At 39.8% G+C, this 20,030-nt stretch overlaps 1 protein-coding gene across 1 annotated transcript in view; it reads left to right on the top strand.

The window, feature by feature from the left end:
• Window positions 1-521: 521 nt before the first annotated feature.
• Window positions 522-20,030, top strand: part of LOC140186359 (neural proliferation differentiation and control protein 1-like) — a 233,749-nt gene continuing 214,240 nt past the window's right edge. The window contains exon 1 of the mRNA XM_072240525.1: window positions 522-781. Within this exon, the coding sequence (XP_072096626.1) occupies window positions 685-781 (97 nt within the window). The 5' untranslated portion in view covers window positions 522-684. The remainder of the gene's footprint in view (window positions 782-20,030) is intronic.

The following is a 20,030-nucleotide window of genomic DNA, read 5'->3' as shown; positions in this document are numbered from 1 at the left end:
CAGAATGGTAGATCAGCCAGGGCACGCTCAAAGGGTTCAATGCAACTTGAAGATTAGTGGAGGAACTCAGAAGTTTAGGCATGATCTATGGAAGAAAGTGGACAGTCACTGCTTTGGGTTGAGACCCTCCATCTGATCCAAGATTTTGACCCAAAGCTGGCCATTTCCCTTCACTGATGCTGCCTGACGGACTGAGTTCCTCTAGCGTTTTGCTCCAGATTCCAGCAGCCTGCTGTACCTTGTATCTAAAAGGGTCAGGTGGTCCACTCCTAGGTTTTATGTTATTAATGCATGAATGAGAGCAGTTGACTGAGCCGTCAAGCACCTCTCCATCCCATCAACAAACAACAGCCAAAACAGCTAATTTTAAGGTACCAAACCCATTGATCATTGGTCGCACTTCCCTCGTTTTATGGTGGCTTGACCTACCTCAACTTCTAGCTACTCGCATCCCATTGGCCAAGTCTTCAATACCTTTCCCTTTCAAGGGCGCCCTCACGTACAATACGTGATGACGTAACGCGGCACATCTGGAGCGTGCTGGTGGATGGTGTCTGCCCCGGTCGCGTAGCGACGCGGCAGCTTGTGTCAGATCGGTGTTGTCAGAGCGGTGAGCGGGACGATCGGGGAAGCGGCGTCTCTCGCTCTCTCTCTTCCTGGTTCTACAATGCGTCTCCGGTGAGGATGGGTGTCCCGTGGAGTACTGGACTCGAGCCTAGCGATCGCACAATGCGACTGCTCGTCCTGCTTACAGCTCTGGCGCTGCTGTTCAACTCGGCAGGTGAGTGTCGGCGAGCACGGGGAGCGGCCTGGGCCGGCTACGGACTGCGGTGTGTTTGGCTCCGCACCGTGACTGCGGCGGCCTGGCACCGGTCGGATTAACGGTGCGTTTGCAAACAGTGTCATCGGTACATTGACGGAACCCGGGAGGGGAGAGTGGACCCACCTCCCAGTCCTCCTGGCAGAAGAAATGACCTGTCAGAGACACCTCTGTGCCGATGCACTGATTTAGTGATGGATGAGTTATTATTTCTAAGTAGGTGCTAAAACTTAATTCAAGCACTGAAGCTGAGTAAGTAAAAATTAACAGTTTGCATGATAATATAATGTTTGCTCGCGAGGAAATGTTAACAGTATACTTGATAAATTAGTCCTTGCAACGGCTTAATTGAAATATTAAAGGTCAGAACAGAACACGCGAGAATTTAATATGGATATTGTTTAGGAGTAATCAAGAATGTATCTTAATTATTTCATGCAAGACTGTTTGAAGATCCGAACAAACCCAAATGGTGTAGAGCAGCAATAAGTATGTGCTTCTTCTATCAGCAACGTAGTTGTTGAGAGTATTACCAATAACTTATAAATCTGGGATAATCTACCCGAATCAAAGGTTTAAAATAGGCTTTTTTTATTTAATGAAGGCTAGACTACTGATTTTTTAACTTAGTTTGGAACACAATAACTTTTTCTCTGGATTATTGAGAATAATATTTGGCAATGAAAATGTATCTTTAGGGGAGAATGTGGGAGTTGCATTTTAAGAAGTAAAGAAAATAAATGTAATAATGTTTAGTGGTGAGTATCTGGAATATATCGTGCTACTAATGGATTTTTAGCTGAGTTGTTTAAAAAAGACTGCAGTTTTGTATTTATGCTACCTTTGACATTTTGTATTTTGCTGCTATGCAATTTTTAATGAGTAACTTGTTAATTAATACAAAAATAATTTGAGATTTAAGATATTATTTTGGTTTAATACATTCTTTCAAATAAATTCACTAGAGTGGAGAAGGGAAATTTGTATCTTTCAGTATTATATGCAACTCAATAGCAGCATTATAGTGCAGTAGGCTGGCACTGTTCTATTCAATTTCTTGAAACTAGAAAATAATTTAATGTCATACTTGTATTTTGAAAATCTGACTAATATATTTGCTATTGATAAGGTTTATTCAAATGATCAGTGCTGCCCTTGTAGAATAACTATGGCTAGAATTTCTGTCAATCTAAAATTATTTTCAGAAAAAGTGAAAATAATAATATGTGTTATTTTAGAAACAGAAGTTTGATGTTCAGCTGTTTTGAATTCATGGAGGAAGTCTTTGTTTCTTTCACATCTTCTGTGGTATGGATTAAATTGTGGGTTATATTTTTTTAACAGGACAACAAAATGCAATCAATTGATTTAAATAATATTAGCCTTCTGCTGTGTGTTAGCAGAATACTGTTAACAGTACAGTCACTGTTAACTTACCTCACAAAATGTTTTAAAGTTCTTGCCCACAGGATGTGAATGTTGCTAGTAGTAGTCAGAAAAGTACAGTTGACATTATCAGAAATTTTTGTTGATCAAAAATTTATGAACTGCTTACACTTTCAGATATTGAAATTCTGAATGTGTTTCTACAACTTAAGTTTTTTTCAGAAATATGTACATTGGAAAGAATATTTTTAATGAGTGTCTATGTTTTTTTGTGTGTTTTAGACGTGTAGTGTGTATGTTGTGCTGCTGGTGAAATGATGCAGGAGTTAGTGAGCAACAATGTAAGAAACAGGTGACTGAATAATGTATTGAGTTACTGTGATTTCAGCTTTGTATCGTTGACCTTGATAACAGCAGCAAAAATTGCCATGTTCAACCAAAAAATATTTAAGAAGTGGGAGGGGAAAATAAATATTGATATTCCACGTTGGAAGGTTATGTGTTACGATAATTAAGGGCGTTGCCCATTTTGGGGATAGTTTACTGCTTTAGTGTGATGTAGAGCTTATTATGTTTCCAGTTTGATACTGAATTCAACATGAGTAATTTAAAGAAATCCTTTCTTGTATCTTGACCCAGAACATTTCACAGTAAATGAGCTCCTAGTTTGAATAGTGCCAAGGGAATATTAATCTGAGTAAGCAGTTGAGTCCTTATTTGAGGAACGGGAACTGCAGAATGCATACCATGCCATGCTTGTTTATGTACTCCAATATGAAGTAGACTTTGAACCTATGCCAGTATTACTGTTCCCAGGTGACTCATCGTATGTTTGCAGAATTTTCAGCTAACTTATGTCACGCATGGCTTTGGATTGCGGGGTGGCATTATGAATGGAGATGACTGGATTTTTGAAGTTGAGTTCAGTATTGTACACTCCACCTCCTGAGCTATATATCTTTGCAGTTTGGCTAACTCCCCTTCAATTAGAAATCATTTCTTTTCTTTCTTTTCAAATCTTTTTATTATTATTATATTATTCAAAAATAACACAAGTACATCGAAGTAAGCAACACTTACAATCTCTCAAAGAAAAAGAAGCATTATTTTAAAGATTGAAAAATTTTGGTGATAATAAAAAAACCCTACTAAGTAGAAAAAGTGGGGGGGGGGAACCCCATTAGGTGTACAACCCCGAAGCCATGCGTCATACAAAAAGCTTCTAAAGATAAACATCAAACCACCACAAGAAAAAGAAATATACCAAAAATTTACGACTTCAATTAGAAATCACAAATCTGCTTTGTTCCTTTTCCTCTAATCTCATTTCTTGCATTCTAATTATAATGTCTTTCAAATTAGGAACTGAGACAAAAACAATGCAACATATAATTTCATAATATTTACTGTCCCATTTTTTTGACTTTTTATAGACTTGTTAATCTCACGTACATCGATAATGTCCTGGGGTCCTGGTAATGAAGATTTATTCACATTCTTTTGGGGTTTTTATTTCTCTCAAATAATTGTTATGTATTGTTCATGCTCTTGATTAACTGCCAGGACGTACCTGATGTAAGATACATTCCCTTCTAATCTTTGACTCTGATATCAGCCTAAGTCTGATGGATGAAACATGAAATCAATTTGTCTATAGCTTCATATTTTTTTCTTTTTGTGTAAATGGAAAAAAATTGCTCTGTTCTTGAAGTTAGATAGTATAATTTTCTTGTTGATAAATACAAATTCATTTTGTGCATCTTATATATACGGTAAATCATTAAAATATTTCAGTATAAAGTCATTTTTTTCAATGTTTTTCTATGATGTCAGCAATAAACATGAACATATTATGTCCTTTGGAAATTCTATTTAGACAGTTGGAAGGAATGCATTAAATGAAACTATAGACAATAGATGCAGGAGAAGGCCATTTGGCCCTTCGAGCCAGCACCACCATTCACTGTGATCATAGCTGATCATCCACAATCAGTATCCAGTTCCTGCCTTATCCCCATAACCTTTGATTCCGCTAACTTTAAGAGCTCTATCCATCTCTTTCTTGAAAGCACCCAGAGACTTGGCCTCCACTGCCTTCTGGGGCAGAACATTCCACATATCTACCACTCTCTGGGTGAAAAAGTTTTTCCTAAGCTCAGTTCTAAATGGCCTACCCCTTATTCTTAAACTGTGGCCTCTGGTTCTGGACTCACCCATCAGTGGGAACGTGCTTCCTGTCTCCAGCGTGTCCAATCCCTTAATAATCTTATATGTTTCAATCAGATCCCCTCTCATTCTTCTAAATTCCAGTGTATACAACCCCAGTCACATCAATCTTTCAACATATGACAGTCCCGCCATCCCAGGAATTAACCTTGTGAACCTACCTGCACTCCCTCAATAGCAAGAATGCCTTCCTCAAATTTGGAGACCAAAACTGCACACAGTTCTCCAGGTGTGGTCTCACCAGGGCCCTGTACAGCTGCAGAAGGACCTCTTTGCTCCTATACTCAATTCCCCTTGTTATGAAGGCCAGCATGCCATTAGCTTTCTTCACTGCCTGCTGTACCTGCATGCTTGCTTTCAGTGACTGATGTACAAGAACACCTAGATCTCATTGTACTTCCCCTCTTCCTAACTTGACTCCGTTTAGATAATAATCTGCCTTCCCGTTCTTACCACCAAAGTGGATTCACATTAAACTGCATCTGCCATGCATCCGCCCACTCACCCAGCCTGTCCAAATCACCCAGCATTCTCGTAACATCCTCCTCACATTTCACACTGCCATCCAGCTTTGTGTCATCTGCAAATTTGCTAATGTTACTTTTAATCCCTTCATCTAAACCATTAATGTATATTGTAAACAGCTGCGGTCTCAGCACTGAACCCTGCGGTACCCCACTGGTCACTGCCTGCCATTCCAAAAGGGACCCGTTAATCGCTACTCTTTGTTTCCTGTCAGCCAGCCAATTTTCAATCCATGTCAGTACTCTGCCCCCAATACCATGTGCCCTAATTTTGCCCACTAATCTCCTATGTGGGACTTCATCAAAGGCTTTCTGAAAGTCCAAGTATAGTACATCCACTGGCTCTCCCTTGTCTATTTTCATAGTTACATCCTCAAAAAATTCCAGAAGATTAATCAAGCACGATTTCCCCTTCGTAAATCCATGCTGACTGGAACCTATCCTGTTACTGTTATCCAAATGTGTCGTAATTTCATCTTTTATAATTGACTCCAGCATCTTTCCTACCACTGTCATCAGGCTAACTGGTCTATAATTCCCTGTTTTCTCTCTCCCTCCTTTCTTGAAAAGTGAGACAACATTAGCCACCCTCCAACCCACAGGAACTGATCCTGAATCTATAGAACATTGGAAAATGACTACCAATGCATCCACGATTTCTAAAGCCACCTCCTTAAGTACTCTGGGAAACAGTCAGTAATGTACGGGAGGGAGGGAACGTCGACTCAGACCATGAGAGGCCTGCGTCGGGCATTTTCATGCCTTACAAGGCGCAGATTGGAAGTCTGTGTGGGGCACCACTCCTCGCACAGACTAGAGCAATGTGTGATTAAGTGCCTTGCTCAAGGACACAAATATGCAGCCACAGCTGAAGCTTGAACTAGCAACCTTGAGGTAACTAGCCTTAACCACTTAGCCACGTGCCCAACACAGTAATGTAGAGGGAAGGCAATTGTTAGATGGAATAGTTAAACAAAAGAATATTCAAATGATACCTTTCACATTCTCAGCAAGTCATAAGCCATTTTACATCCAGTGGGTGACTGCTGTTATTTCTGTTTGTTCAATAAATATTTGTGAACAGTAAGGTCATAAAGTAACAATCATTGTATCCTAATTGCAGTGGCCTTTCCGAGTCCAGCAAGTAAAGTCAGAGAACACTGTAGCACAGAAACAGGCCCTTTGGCCCATCTTTCCATGCTAAACTGTTATTCTGCCTAGTCCCATTGACCTGCACCTAGATCATAGCCCCCCTATACCTCTCCCCTCCATGTACTTATCCAAATTACTCTTAAATGTTGAAATCAGACCTGCATCCACCACTTCTGTTGGCAGCTCATTCCACACTCTCACCACACCCTGTTTGAAGAAGCTCCCTCTCATGACCCCCTTAAACATTTCACCCTTAACCCATGACCTCTAGGTCTCACCCAACCTCTGTGGAAAAAGCCTGCTTGAATTTACCCTTTCTATACCCCTCATAATCTTGTATACTTCTATTGGACGGTAGCCTCAGACGTGGCGTCTGTTGGAACCCCCCCCTCACACTGGCTTATACCTGAACAATAACAGCCTCTCAACGTAGGGTGGTTCTTTCTACTTTGATTAACGGTGCGAAAGCTATTTCGGACCCAGAGAGTCTGCACGAGGAAGTAAGATGATTACATCCTACAGAATGGCAAAACGGTGAAGGAAATTAATCAGACCCTTAAAAGGACCGGTGGAAGAACCAAGAAACCTAACAACAAGGAGGAACCCATCATTACTGCCTGCCTTCACTATGTTTTCATGGTGTCTGGAAGAAATACTAGATTAATACCATCCACAAACCTGTAAAGAAGCTCAAATGACAGCTTATGCAGGTCAAAGATGACCTGGGACTCAGGTCGGCTGGCGTCTACAGGATTCCCTGTGAAAACGGTGCAGCGTGTATCGGCAACGGTGCTAACCTGCATCAAGGAGCACAGGAGGTGTATCCATTTGGGTTACCTGGAGAAATCGCCGGTAGCAGAACATTGCATTTGCAGTGGCTATAGGATTGACTTTGAGGCATAAAACTACTGTACTGTGCCAATGACTTTTGGTATCGCCTAGTGAAGGAAGCCACTGAAATAAAACTAGAGCAAAAGAATTTTAACAAAGCTAAAGGTCTCACTCTAAGTAAGAATTGGAATTTGATTGTAAACAAGGTGGGAGAGCAGAACCTTGATTGGATGAGGACTAACCAATCCAGAGGGGCATATGATGGGGGTATAAATACCACCAGACTCGACATGCCCAGGCATCATCCCTGATGAAGATGACCGAGTTTGCCATTGAAACATTGGTTATGATCCATACTTGTACCTGGATGGAAGCACAAGAAAAGGTTACTTGTTTTGTATGCAGGAAAGCACTAAATCCTTTATCACCTCTATCAAATCTCCCCTCATTCTTTTATGCTCCAGGGAATAAAGTCCTAATATTCAACCTTTCCCTATAACAAGTCTTGGCAAAATCCTTGAAAAAATTCTTTGCACTCTTTAAATCTTATTGATATCCTTCCTGTTGGTAGGTGATCAGAACTGCACATAATAGTCCAACTTAGGCCTCACCAATGTTTTATACAACTTCAGCATAACATCCCGACTCCTGTCCTCAATACTTTGGTTTATGAAGGCCCATGTGCCAGAAACTTTCTTTATGACCTTATTTACCCTTGACTCCACTTTCAAGGAATTATCGATCTGTGTTCCCAGATCTCTCTCTGCAACACCTCACACTTGTCTGCTTTAAATTTCATTTGTCATTCTTCAGTGCATTTTTCTAGTTGGTCCACATTTGCTGTTCTCTCTAAGCTGCATGGGTGCATGGCTGCTCAGTAACTGAAATGCACCTGCACACAGAGCCTTTGCTGCCTTGCAGCTGGAATAAAGACAGACAAAAAAAAGTTTACAAAATGTGAAGGATTTTCTTTGTTGTGCTGTATTTCATTATACCCTTTAATTAATAAAGAAAATCAAAAGTGTGTGATTTTTTTTTTCCAATTTTCATTCTGTATATTCACGTTATGCATATTACTAAAAAAATCTTTAAAGTGCCGCACAGTTTTCAGGCCATGTAAAAAGTTCCTATTCAAAACAATGGTTGGTCCACTCAGCTGTAAAATAAAATTAGGAAATGTTGTCCAGCTCCCACTGTAAACTTTGACAGTCTTCTTCACTGTCCACTACACCCGCAACCTTGGTATCATCTGTAAATTTACTCATCCAGTTGACCACATTATTTCATAAAGATCGTTGATATAGATGACAATTAACAGCATACCCAGCACTGATCTCTGTGGCACACCACTAGTCACAGACCTTCAGTCCACAACCACTCTCTGGCTTCTTCAACAAAGCCAATGTCTAATCCAATTCACTACTTGAATGCCAAATGACTGAACGTTCTTGACCAACCTCCAATGTGGGACTTGGTCAAAGGCCTTACTAAAGTCCATGTAGACAACATCCACTGCTTTGCCTTCATCAATTTTCCTGGTTACTTCCTTGAAAAGCTACATTTGTTAGACATGACCTATCCATGCACAAAGCCATGTTGACAACTATCCCTAATATTCCCTGTCTCTCCGAATACTTATATATCTGGTCCCTTAGAATACTTTCCAATAACTTATCCACTACTGATGTGAGGTTCACCAGCCTATAATTTCCTGGTGTATTCTTATAGCCTTTCTTAAACAATGAAACAACATTAGCTATCCTCCAATCCTCCAGCACCTCACCTGTGGTTATGGCCATTTAAAATATGTCTGCTGGGGACTCTGCAATTTCTGCACTAGCCTCCAACAAGATCTGAGGGAATGGAGAATTATCTACCCTAATTTTCCTGAAGATAGCAAACACCTCCTCCTCTGTAGTCTGTATATAGTCCATGAGTGCTGCTTTGCCTTATTTCTATAAACTCTCTCTGTCTTCCAAGTAAATGCAGGTGCAAAAAGTCCATTTAATATTTGGGCTCCGTGTATAGATGACCACACTGATCTTCCAGAGGACCTATTCTGTTGCTTGCTATCCTTTTGTGCTTAATATATTTATTTATTTATTGGCATGCAGCATGGAATAGGCCCTTCCAGCCCTTCGAGAGCTATGTCGCCCAGTAACCCCAATTACCGGGACAGTTTACAGTGATCCATTAACCTACCAACCAATATGTCTTTGGACTGTGGGAAAGATCCAGAGCACCCAGAGGAAATCCACGGTGTCATGGGAAGAATGTACAAACTCCTTACAAGCAGCGATGGGGATTGAACCCAGGTTGCTGCAACTGTAAAGTGTTGTGCTAACCACTACGCTACTGTGCCACCCCTGTAGGAGCCCTTAAAATTCTCCACTTGTCTACTAGAGCAAGCTCATGCTTTCATTTAGCCCTTCTTGTGTGTTCTCTTGCATTTCTTGTACTCTTAAGTACCTCATTTGCTCCTTCCTGCCGATACCTGCTATGCACCTCCTTTTTCTTAACCAGAGCCTCAATATCTCAGAAAAAGCAAGGCTCCCTAAAACTGTTATTGTTGCCTTTTATTCTGACGGGAACATGCAAACACCGTACACTCAAAATTTCACTTTTGAAGGCCTCCCATTTACCAAGTACACTGTTACTAGTAAACGACCTGTCCCAATCCATACTTGCCAGATCCTTTCTGTAGCAAAAAAATTGGCCTTTCTCCAATTCAGAATCTCAATCCAAGGACCGATCTATCCTTTTCCATAATTATCTTGAAACTAATGACATTATGATTATTAAATGCAAAGTGTTTCTCTACACCTGTCACCTGCCCTCTCACATTCCCTAGTCGGAGATCTGGTATCACACTCTCTAGTTGGGAATTCTATGTGCTGATTAAAGAAACTTCCTTAAACATCTGATAAATTCTTTCCCACAAAGCCATTTTACATTATGGGAGACCCAGTCAATACATGTAAAGTTAAAATCACCTACTATCACAACCTTATTGTTCTTGCAACAGTCTCTGATTTCTCTACAAATTTGCTTCTCTAAATTCTCTGGTAATGCCACCAACCCCCTTTAATCACTCCTGTTCTATCACATCTAAAACAATAGAACCCACCCTGGAACACTGAGCTGCCAATCAAGCCCCTCCTGCAACCAAGTCTAACTAATGGTTACAATGTCATAATTCCACATGCTGATCCATGCCCTAAACTCGTTCGCCTTTCCTACAATACTCTTTGCATTTAATTATACACAACCCAGGACATTAGTCCCACCATGTTCAATCTTTTGATTCCTAACTTTGTATGTAGGCTTAACAGCATCTTTCCCCATAACTACTACACTATTGGTTCTGGAAGTCTGATTCCCATTCCCCTGCAACTCTAATTTTAACCACCCTCCCTTCCCGATGCAGCACCAGCAAACCTTCCCACAAGGCTGCTAGTCCCCTCCAGTTTAGGTGCAGACTGCCCCTTCTCTACAGGTCCCACATTCTCTGGAAGAGAGCCCAATGATCAAAAAATCTGAAGTCCACATTCCTGCAGTATCTCCTTTGCCATGTGTTAAACTGTGTAGTGTTACTGTTTCTAACTTCATCACATGACACAAGTAGCAATCCTGAGATCACAACATTGGAGGTCATGTCCTTTAACTTAGCACCTAACTCCCTGAACTTACTTTGCAGGATCTCATCACCCTTCCAACCCATGTCATTAGTACTGATATGGACCATGAACTATGCTGCTCACCCTCACACTTAAGAATGCTATGAATTCAATGCAAGAATCCCTGACCCTGGCACCCGGGAAGCAACATACCATCAGGAATCTCATTCTTGTCTACAAAACCTCCTGTACGAATCACCTATCAGTACACCAATCCTCTTCCCTCTTCCCTTCTGAGCCACAGAGTCACCTGACCGTTGTGGCTTTCCTATGCTAGGTCATCTTTCAGTCTTCCCACATCCCGCAAGAAGAGCATTCCACTATCCTGACTGGGGTCCCCACTGCTCTAAATGTGTTGTAAGAAAGGAAAATTAAACAGAATGATCTACCTACAGCCTTCGCCTCTCCTCACCGTAGCCTCTATGAGCTAAAACCTGAACTGCCATTCTAACATTGGCCCACTCACACAGTGGCCACTCCCACAAAGGCTGCTCTGCTTAAACTTAGCTTCTTTTTATTGATCCTTGTCAAGTGCCAAATTGCACACAATCCAATATCTCCTCAGAACTGTGGTGCACAGAATATCTCGAATGTCCCTGCTTGCTTCTTTTGAACCCTTCCTCCCGTTACTAATCCAATGTCTCCTCTGGGACTGTGGCACACAGAATATCCTGACTGACCCCATTCACTTCTTTTGAACTCTCTCTCCCACTACACACAATCCAGCATCTTGGGAACTGTGGTGCACAGATTGGTGCAAGTATTTCTCTTGTGTGTGTGTGTTTGTTTAAATTGCAAGACCATATTGGTCATTACTAACACAAATTACTGTAAGCCCAGTTCAGTTGTGAGACCGACTGTAATTAAGCTCTGTACCCTTCGGTAATTGCACAGACCAATAGGGTCTGTTGGTCCAGGCTCTACAAACTGCTGGGTTGTCTGTTACATTCCCCCCCCCCCCCACCACCGCCTGCCCAGGGGAGAAGGCTCTGGAAGCAGTGAGAAAGAGAAGAAACAGAAGTGTGGCATGCGGCCGGCAGGACAAATGGTGCAGATGTTTGTCTTGCATGTTTTCTTATGATCACAAGATCCTGTTCGACATTAGCAACAGAAAATACTCTTAAGTCCAGTTCACGAGCGAAATCGACAGCAGAGGAGCTGCTTGTCTTTGGGTTATTGCATGGACCAGGCTCCTCAGGTCCTCATACCATGACGTTGTTTATTACAGCCACCCAGGTGCCAGAAGCGGGTGTGAGAGAGCACACCGAAATCCATACTAGGTTAAAAGACTGGCTGGCTTTCTCAACAATACGGCTCTTCAATGTTTGCTCTCTGGAAAACAATTAGATTACCTTTGCAGCTGATCCAGAGCAAAATGAGGAACTTCTATTCTTACAGAAATGTGGCTCAAGGATAGCATCCCATGCACCCATCTGTCTTCAGGGCACACCACTTAGGGACCTGTGCTAATATGTGTTGTGACCGTGTTGTGCTTTAACATAGCTATATGTGCTGTATCATAACCATATGTGCTGTGCTTGACTATATGTACTCTGGTTTGCACCTTGGCTCCAGAGGAACAATGTTTTGTTTTGCTGTATGTTTGAATGACAGTAGACTTGAACTTGAAGTTAATGAACTGTTAATCTATTTTCATGGTGGTGTTTGAGGAAGGAATGTTGGAAGAATTATTTTGACTCTTTTATTTCTAATTCTACTTTCCAGAGTTCTCACTGTAACTCCCTCCCTACTCAACTTTTTTTAGAAAACTCCTTTTCAATCATGTTTTACATTATCAGATAGTGCCCTCATTTGTTGGCCTCTGAAAGTAATCTCATCTCTATGATGTAAATGTTAACATTAATACTATTTATGTTCCAATTGTATCCCTGAGTTAGATTATCACCTGGAAACCTCCTTGGGTGACAGCTATTACTCCATAAATACAGTAAATCATTTAATCAATTATTCTTCCCCATCTCCATTTAATGATAGTTTTTAGGATCGCTTCCAGGATTCCCTTGTCCTTGCACATTGCCAGTAATGATACTGTATTTGGATTATATTAATAATAAATACAGTGTATTTTTGTATTTTTCCCATCTGTATTTATTTTGTTTATTATTTGCAGGGATACAGTTTGACATTTGGATATAAAGGGATATGGGTTAATGTGAGAAAATAGAGTTGAGGTAAAAGATTGGTCAAGATCTTACTAAAAGATGGAGCTAATGTACCGTAAGGGATTGAATCGCAGATGAACTGCGTATAATTTAACTTGGGTCAATGTGCTATCACAGAAAAATGTCCTTTCATTATGCCTTTTAAGGACATTAAAATAAGGGTAATGATGTTGAGTGGTTATTTTCCATGTCATCTATTAACTTGAGTGGGCATTGTGGTGAAAGAATATTTGGTAAAAAAGGAAAATTTTGAAATCTGCACATTTTCTCCTTGGAGTTGGATGTAAATAGACAAGCAACACAGGTAGGTTCTTCGCCTTTAATTGGTGCTTATATTGCAGTTTTTATCTTGGCTAATGTTAATTTGCTTCTGTAATAGTCATAGGGCCCAATTCAAACTAGTGTAACCTGTCTGTCATTGGAATTTAAATATCCTCTTATGCATATTGAGTCAGATTTTTCAGCTTTGATAATATCTTGCTGTTAGAAACAGGTTTCCTAACTGCATAATATTTAACTATGAAGCAACCAAGTATTTCAGTTGATTTTGTCTTCCTTCTCCTATTTTAGATGAGATGTCTCACTGGGGTAAGGTTCCCTATTCACCATTAATTTTGTATATTCATTCATTTACAATGTGGTAAATGGAAATCACTGGCAACACCAGCACATATGGTCCATCCTTAATTGATTCTGAAAGGAGAAGCAGTGGAGAATCACCCACAATGGTCTAGAGCTAGGTTTCCTTCTCTGAAATTTATTAATGAACTAGATGGGTTTATATAATTGATTTCTGCTTCTAAGATTAATTTTTCTAACTTTTATATTTTATGTATATAATTTTATCTTTAATTAGAAGTGAAAAAGACTATTGTGTGAATTCAGGTTCTTGTCTGTATCAATAGGCTAAAACTCTGGCAGCTAGTTCAGTATAACCACATTGTTGCTGTACCACTTTGCCTCTTGAGAGTGCACATTAATGGATTATTGAACCACTGCACTTCAGTGTAGTCTGACCTTAGTACCCAGCTAACGGTAGCTGGATAGCATCTTAACCTCACAAATGGAGAGGCCATCATGTGTGCTAAAGAGAAAGCTCAAGAATTCACAACCATGTTTGGCCTGAAGTGTTGGGTGGATAATTCCTTTTTGCTTACTACTGAGCTCATCGCCCACCATTTTTAGACAATTTTATGTGCTTTCCTTGTGTTATCAATTGGTTGAAACCACTGGATTTAATTAAGTTTAAAACATGAAACTCTCCTGGCTGTGGCATTTGAAGATTTATGCTCCAGAATTAGCCATAAAAACAATTATATCTATTTCACAACTTGGTTAAATCATGGAACTACTTGTCTCCAGCATTGGGAGTATCCTCAAAAGAAGGACTGGAGAGTTCAAGAATGAGGCTCACTACTGCTTTCAGTTCGAAATGGGAAATAGATGCTGATCTTGATAATAATACCTACATTCTGAAAAATGATTTGATGGGGAAGAAAATATATTTGTCCAGATTATCTTAAGGGAACTATGTACTCATATTAGCAATAGGGTTAGTATAGGAACTGGAGAAGGCTTATTGGAAACATGGAGATAACAGACTTGTCTTTACAATTAATTGTCTGACTGGAGAAATTCACTCAACCATAGGGGAGAACCTAATTATCCCCATTTGAAACATCTAATCAATGCTATAATTTGCAAGTATTGTTTTGGGGTAAGTTTCCTTTAGCTCAGATTGGCAGGAAAAATAAGCTTAAAGATGAAACTTTTTGAAATGCTCTGTATAATTTCTTTAGATATACAATTACGATAATAAGACTCTAGCAAATGGACATTTAAAAGGGTTTAAAATAAATATTTACAATTGACTCTGGTCTATTAGAAAAAAAGAATTATATTATTTTCAAAAGAGGTTCACTTTTGTCCTTTAGAAACACAAAACACTGTACTGGAAGTAGCAGTTGATCCTGAAGTGGCTCTTGATGTTTGAATGTGATTATAAGCCAAACTGTTTAAAAAAAAAACACTCAGCCATATTCACTGTTCAGTCTAGTCCATAGGAATGTCAATTTTAGGAGCCAGAAAAAGGACAATACAATACATGGGATATGAATTACTGTCTGAAGAGAAATGCTGTAACGTGGATAGTGGAGAATAGAGAATAGGACAGAGAACTGCTGGAATTCTATTCCAGAGAACTGAGGTACTGGTATGAAAACAGTTCTGAAGAAGTGAAGATTCATTTTCTCATCTGGTACTTTTTCAGGTTGACTGCGATACTAATAAGACAATTGTGACCCTATATAATTCCTCAGCCACATCTGAAAAAGATGCTGTCTGAAGAGTTGATAGATTTCTCATGGATTCCTGACTGATGAATCAAGTATCATTACTAAAGTTTTATTTAGCCATTGGTTTTGTTATTGTTTGTTGTATTTGCTGTGTACAAATTGCCACTACTTTGCACTTTATTAAAGTAATTATTTCATTGGTTGAGAAATGTCCCGAGCACACAAAAAATATAAACTTTGAGTATTTCAGCTGCTGCACTAATCTACCAAAAAATCTTACCCAATTCCCTCCTGGAATTTTGCAATTTTATTTGGTCTGCTAGGTACATGATCTAAACTGCTATCTTGGTATTTGTTTGTCAGAATCCAAGTCAGATTTAATATCAACAGCATATGTTGAGAAATTTGTTGTTTTGTGGCAACAGTCCATTACAATACATAATAATGTTAAAATATATAAAAATTACAATAAGAAATATTAAAAATTAAATTAAGTAGTGCAAAAAGCAAAATAGTGAGATTGTGTTCATTGTCCATTCAGAAATCTGATTTTGGAGGGGAAGAAGCTGTTTTTGAAATGTTGAATGTGTGTCTTCAGGCTCCTGCACTACTTCCTTGATGGTAGTAATGAGAAGATCCTGGGTGGTAAAAGTGCTTAGTGATGAAATATTGACTTTTGAAGGCGTCCTGGTTGCTGGGGAGGCTCATGCCCATGATGGAGCTGACTGTTTACAACTTTCTGCGGCTTTTTTTTGATCCTGTGCATTGGTCCCTCCATACCAGATGATGGTACAACCAGTTAGAATGCTCTTCATGGTACACCTGTAGAAACTTGTGTCTTTGGTGACTTACCAAGTCTCCTCAAACTTTTAATGAAATAGAGCTGCTGTCGTGCCTTCTTTGTAATTGCATCAATATGTTGGACCCAGGATAGATCTTCAAAGATGTTGACATCCAGGAACTTGAAACTGCTCACCCTTTCCACTGCTGATACTTAATGAGGACTGGTGTGTGTTCCCTTGACTTACCTTTCCTGAAATTCACAATAAATTCCTTTGTCCTTTGTCTTGTTGCTGTTGAGAGTGAGGTTGTTGTTGTGACACCACTCATCCAGCTGATCTACCTTGGTCCTGTACGCCTCCTTGTCACTATCTGAAATTCTGTCAAAAATACTGCCATTGGCAAATTTATAGATTGTATTTGAGCTGAGCCTAGCCACACAGTCGTGGGTGTAGAGAGAGTAGAGCAGTAGACTAAGCACTTATCCTGGAGGTGTGTTAGTGTTGACTGTTAGCAAGGAGGAGGTGATGTTTCCACTCCGCACTGACTGTGATTTGGCGAGAAAGTCAATGATCCATTTTCAGAGGGAGGTACAGAGGCCCAGAGTTTAGAGTGTGTTGTTTAGACGGAGGCTAGAACTGTAATCATAAGCAGCCAAGTGATCTAAGGCTGAGTGTAGAGTCAGTGAGATTGCATCTGCTGTAGACCTACAATGGCAATAGGCAAATTGTAGCAGGTCCAGTTCCTTTCTGAGGTAGGAGTTTATTCCAATCTCTCAAAGCATTTAGCATTTCATCACAGTAGACGTAAGATCAATTGGGCGATAGTCATTGAGGCAGTTCACCCCTGCTCTTCTTGGGCACTGGTATGATTGTCGCCCTTTTGAAGCAGGTGGGAACCTCTGTCTGCAGCAGTAAGAGATTGAAGATGTCCTTTAACACTCTCACCAGTTGGTTAAACAGATGTTCAAAGCCTTACCAGGTACACCATCAGGGCTTGGCCCCTCGTGAGAAAAATGTTCTGACGTTGGCCTCTGAGACAGAGATCACAGATCACCAGATCCTGCAGGTATTTGCACAAGTGTAATTTTATTCTCCCTTTCAAAGTGTGCATAAAAGGCATTGAGCTTATCTGGGAGTGAAGCATGGTAGCCATTCATGATGTTAGATTTCACCTTGAAGGAAGTGATGGCCTACAAACCCTGCTAGAGCTGACATACATCCAATTCTGTCAATTGGAATTGTTTTTTTGCCCTTAAAATAGCCTTCCCTAGGTCATATTTGGACTTCTTTTATAATTCTGGATCACCAGTCTTGAATGCCACAGATCTAGCCCTCAGCACACTATGAATCTCCTGATTCATCCACAGTTTTGGTTTGGGTATGTCCGATATGTCTTAGAAGGCACACACTCATTCAGACAGATTTTGATGAAGTCAGTGACAAATGTGGCGTATTCATTCAGATTCAAAGATGAGTCCTTGAATATTGTCCAATCCACTGACTCAAAGCAGTCCTTTAAGCACTCCTGCACCTCCCTTCACCATACCTTCTTAGTCTTCAGCATTAGTGTTTTGGTCTTTAGTCTTTGCCTATACACCAGGAGTAGAAGTATAGCCAAAGTACCACTACCTCTGTGCATCTTGATGAATTAATCATAAAGCATACTCCATATCCTCTACCTTTAAAATCCTGAGCTGTCTTGTCTTTGCAGAGAATGGTGAAGCTTATGGGGCTGTGGCACTGGTGGAACATGTTTCTGTAACGGAAAGTACACAGCAGTCCATGATGTCCCCTTGATAGTGCAATCTTGCTCTGAGGTCTTCAGTTTTGTTTTCCAGAGACTGTACATTCACCAGCAGGATAGTTGGGAGTGGGTTCCAAGAGTTCTGTGTTTCAACTGTACCTGCAGACTGCTCAGCATCCGTGCCCATTTTTTTTGAACATTTGCAATCCAAGTCTGCCATCTGGGATTCGCCAATTTTAAGGATTGATAAGATTTTTTAAGTGTCTTAAAACAATGTTGCTTACTGAAGTCCCTATAGCTGTGTCTGTGTGCATTTCAGCTCTAGTAGTCCTAAGTGGGAATATTTGATGATTCCCATCGGAGCTGCACGCAAAGTCGGCAGTTGAAATCACCTTTGCCTTGTTTTGATAGATTGGAGGATTTTTTGACATATATACCTGATGATATTGACAGAATGGGAGATCCCATTGTACCTAATTTGTAGATGGAATCATACATACTGTACAATTTCTTTCTTTTTACTTCCAGCCAATATTTCTGTTTTCTCTTCATTTCCTGCATTTCCTGTGAAATTACACTTGTTGAAATGCCTTTGGCACTATTTAACTAAGCTCGTAGCAGCAGAGAGGACCTTCCTGGCATGTCAGCAGTGTTTGCTTTAGGAAAATCACTTGTAAGTGGTATAATGTTTGCTCTCAGTTTTCGTGGTGCCAATTTGCCTCTTAATTCTGTTGTTTGTGGCCATAATGAATTTCATAGAAACCAGTTCATACAGTTCTCTCTGATAACTGACAATATCTGTTTTAATCCATAGAAATTCGCAAACTAATTAATCTTGTCTTCAAATGCACCTATAATTCCACTTGAATTTACGTTAGAAAATCACACAAAAATTGCAAAAGAATGTTGGAATAGGATGGAAGGGTGCCAAAGCTGTGGGACTAATTGTTTATGTTTACCAGCTGTAATTATTGTGGTTCGATCTATAAAACTACTCAGAAAGGGAAACTAAGATCAGAAATGAGGCTCCAGGGTGAAGATAATGACTTCTGCTGGAAAGAAAAACAGGAGGAAAAAATCATGTGGATATGGCACATGAAATAGGGAACTTTGTATTATAATATACTGTAAGTTTACATGAACAACATGTATATATGTAGCATTATTATTCTTGATGAATAATACTTCATTGATATAGGCGGGAAGTTGGACACGGAACTAAAAGTAGCTAAGTAGGAGTTTGTAGTGTTTTGATCAATGTTACAGAAATATTGAATACATAAGCCTTTAAAAGAGTTGAACATTGGAAGCTTTGAGACAAAGCTTTGGGTTATTATAAGCAACTCTCAGTCAGTGAAATCATAACATTTTGATTTGTGGGTAGAGGTCACTAATTGATTTGTATATGCATGTTCACTTTTTATGACTTAATTTTCAAACTGAATTAATTGTAGAATTAATATTAATTGTAAAATAATGAAATTGCTTGATTTATCCACTGTACAACAAGAAATGATATTGAACCTGATTTATAAATTGTTGCTCACAATAACTGCATAGATTTTGGTAAGCATGGTTCCCTCAATCTAGAGGCATGAGTTATTGCTCACCATATCATAGCTTGGTAACATGTTAGGTCATGTAAATGATGTTCATCATTGGCATTGGATAGCACAAATGTATTGGTATGTAGATTTGAAATGTTTTAGACTTTGATAACTTTAATAGTGAAAAGAAAATAGGAACATTGGAGGTTGGTGAAATAGGTGAAGGATGAAAGGCTGGACCTGGTTGTGCCTTGGGTTCAACCCCTGGGCTAAACCTGCTATTGTACTTTCCTGTTGTGTTACCTATAAAACCATTAAAATCGAGAATTCCACAATGGCCCTATTCAAATGCAGTGGAACTGAGGCCCCCTCTGCAACAGCAAAGACACATTTTGCTGTCTTTAAATGTCTCTGATATTCAGTTTCATAGAAAGTGAGTGATTACCCTCCGGAGAACTTTCTAAAGAAAGCTGGTGACTCCATTTAGACTAGAGGGGTTGCCTCTTTGCTGATATAAAACTGAATGGGGCATGTTAAAAAAACCTGGCCCCTTGGCACAATAGGAGCCAGAACTATAACAAGACCAGTGGTGGGGCAGTAGGTCAGAGGTGCTGGCATTTGATTTTCAGAACTTTTCTGATTTCTGTGTCACTCTGCACAGATGTGGATGTTAATGATGCTTAGAACAGCAAAGAACAAATGGCATGGAACCCTGCCCATATGAGCTCAGTCTGCCCCATTGCATTGATAAAGCAAGCCTTTTCTCATAACTGCAGGATTATGTAGATTAAATAATCAGTTCAGCTTTGGTAGTGTGGGATCATGTGATACACCAATCTTTCATCTCATGTGAATTAGAATGTA

Source organism: Mobula birostris, chromosome 22 (assembly GCF_030028105.1).
Source record: "Mobula birostris isolate sMobBir1 chromosome 22, sMobBir1.hap1, whole genome shotgun sequence".
Classification (NCBI taxonomy): Eukaryota; Metazoa; Chordata; class Chondrichthyes; order Myliobatiformes; family Myliobatidae; genus Mobula; species Mobula birostris.
The sequence above is the reverse complement of the archived record's forward strand: the minus strand, read 5'-3'. Positions and strand labels throughout refer to the sequence as shown.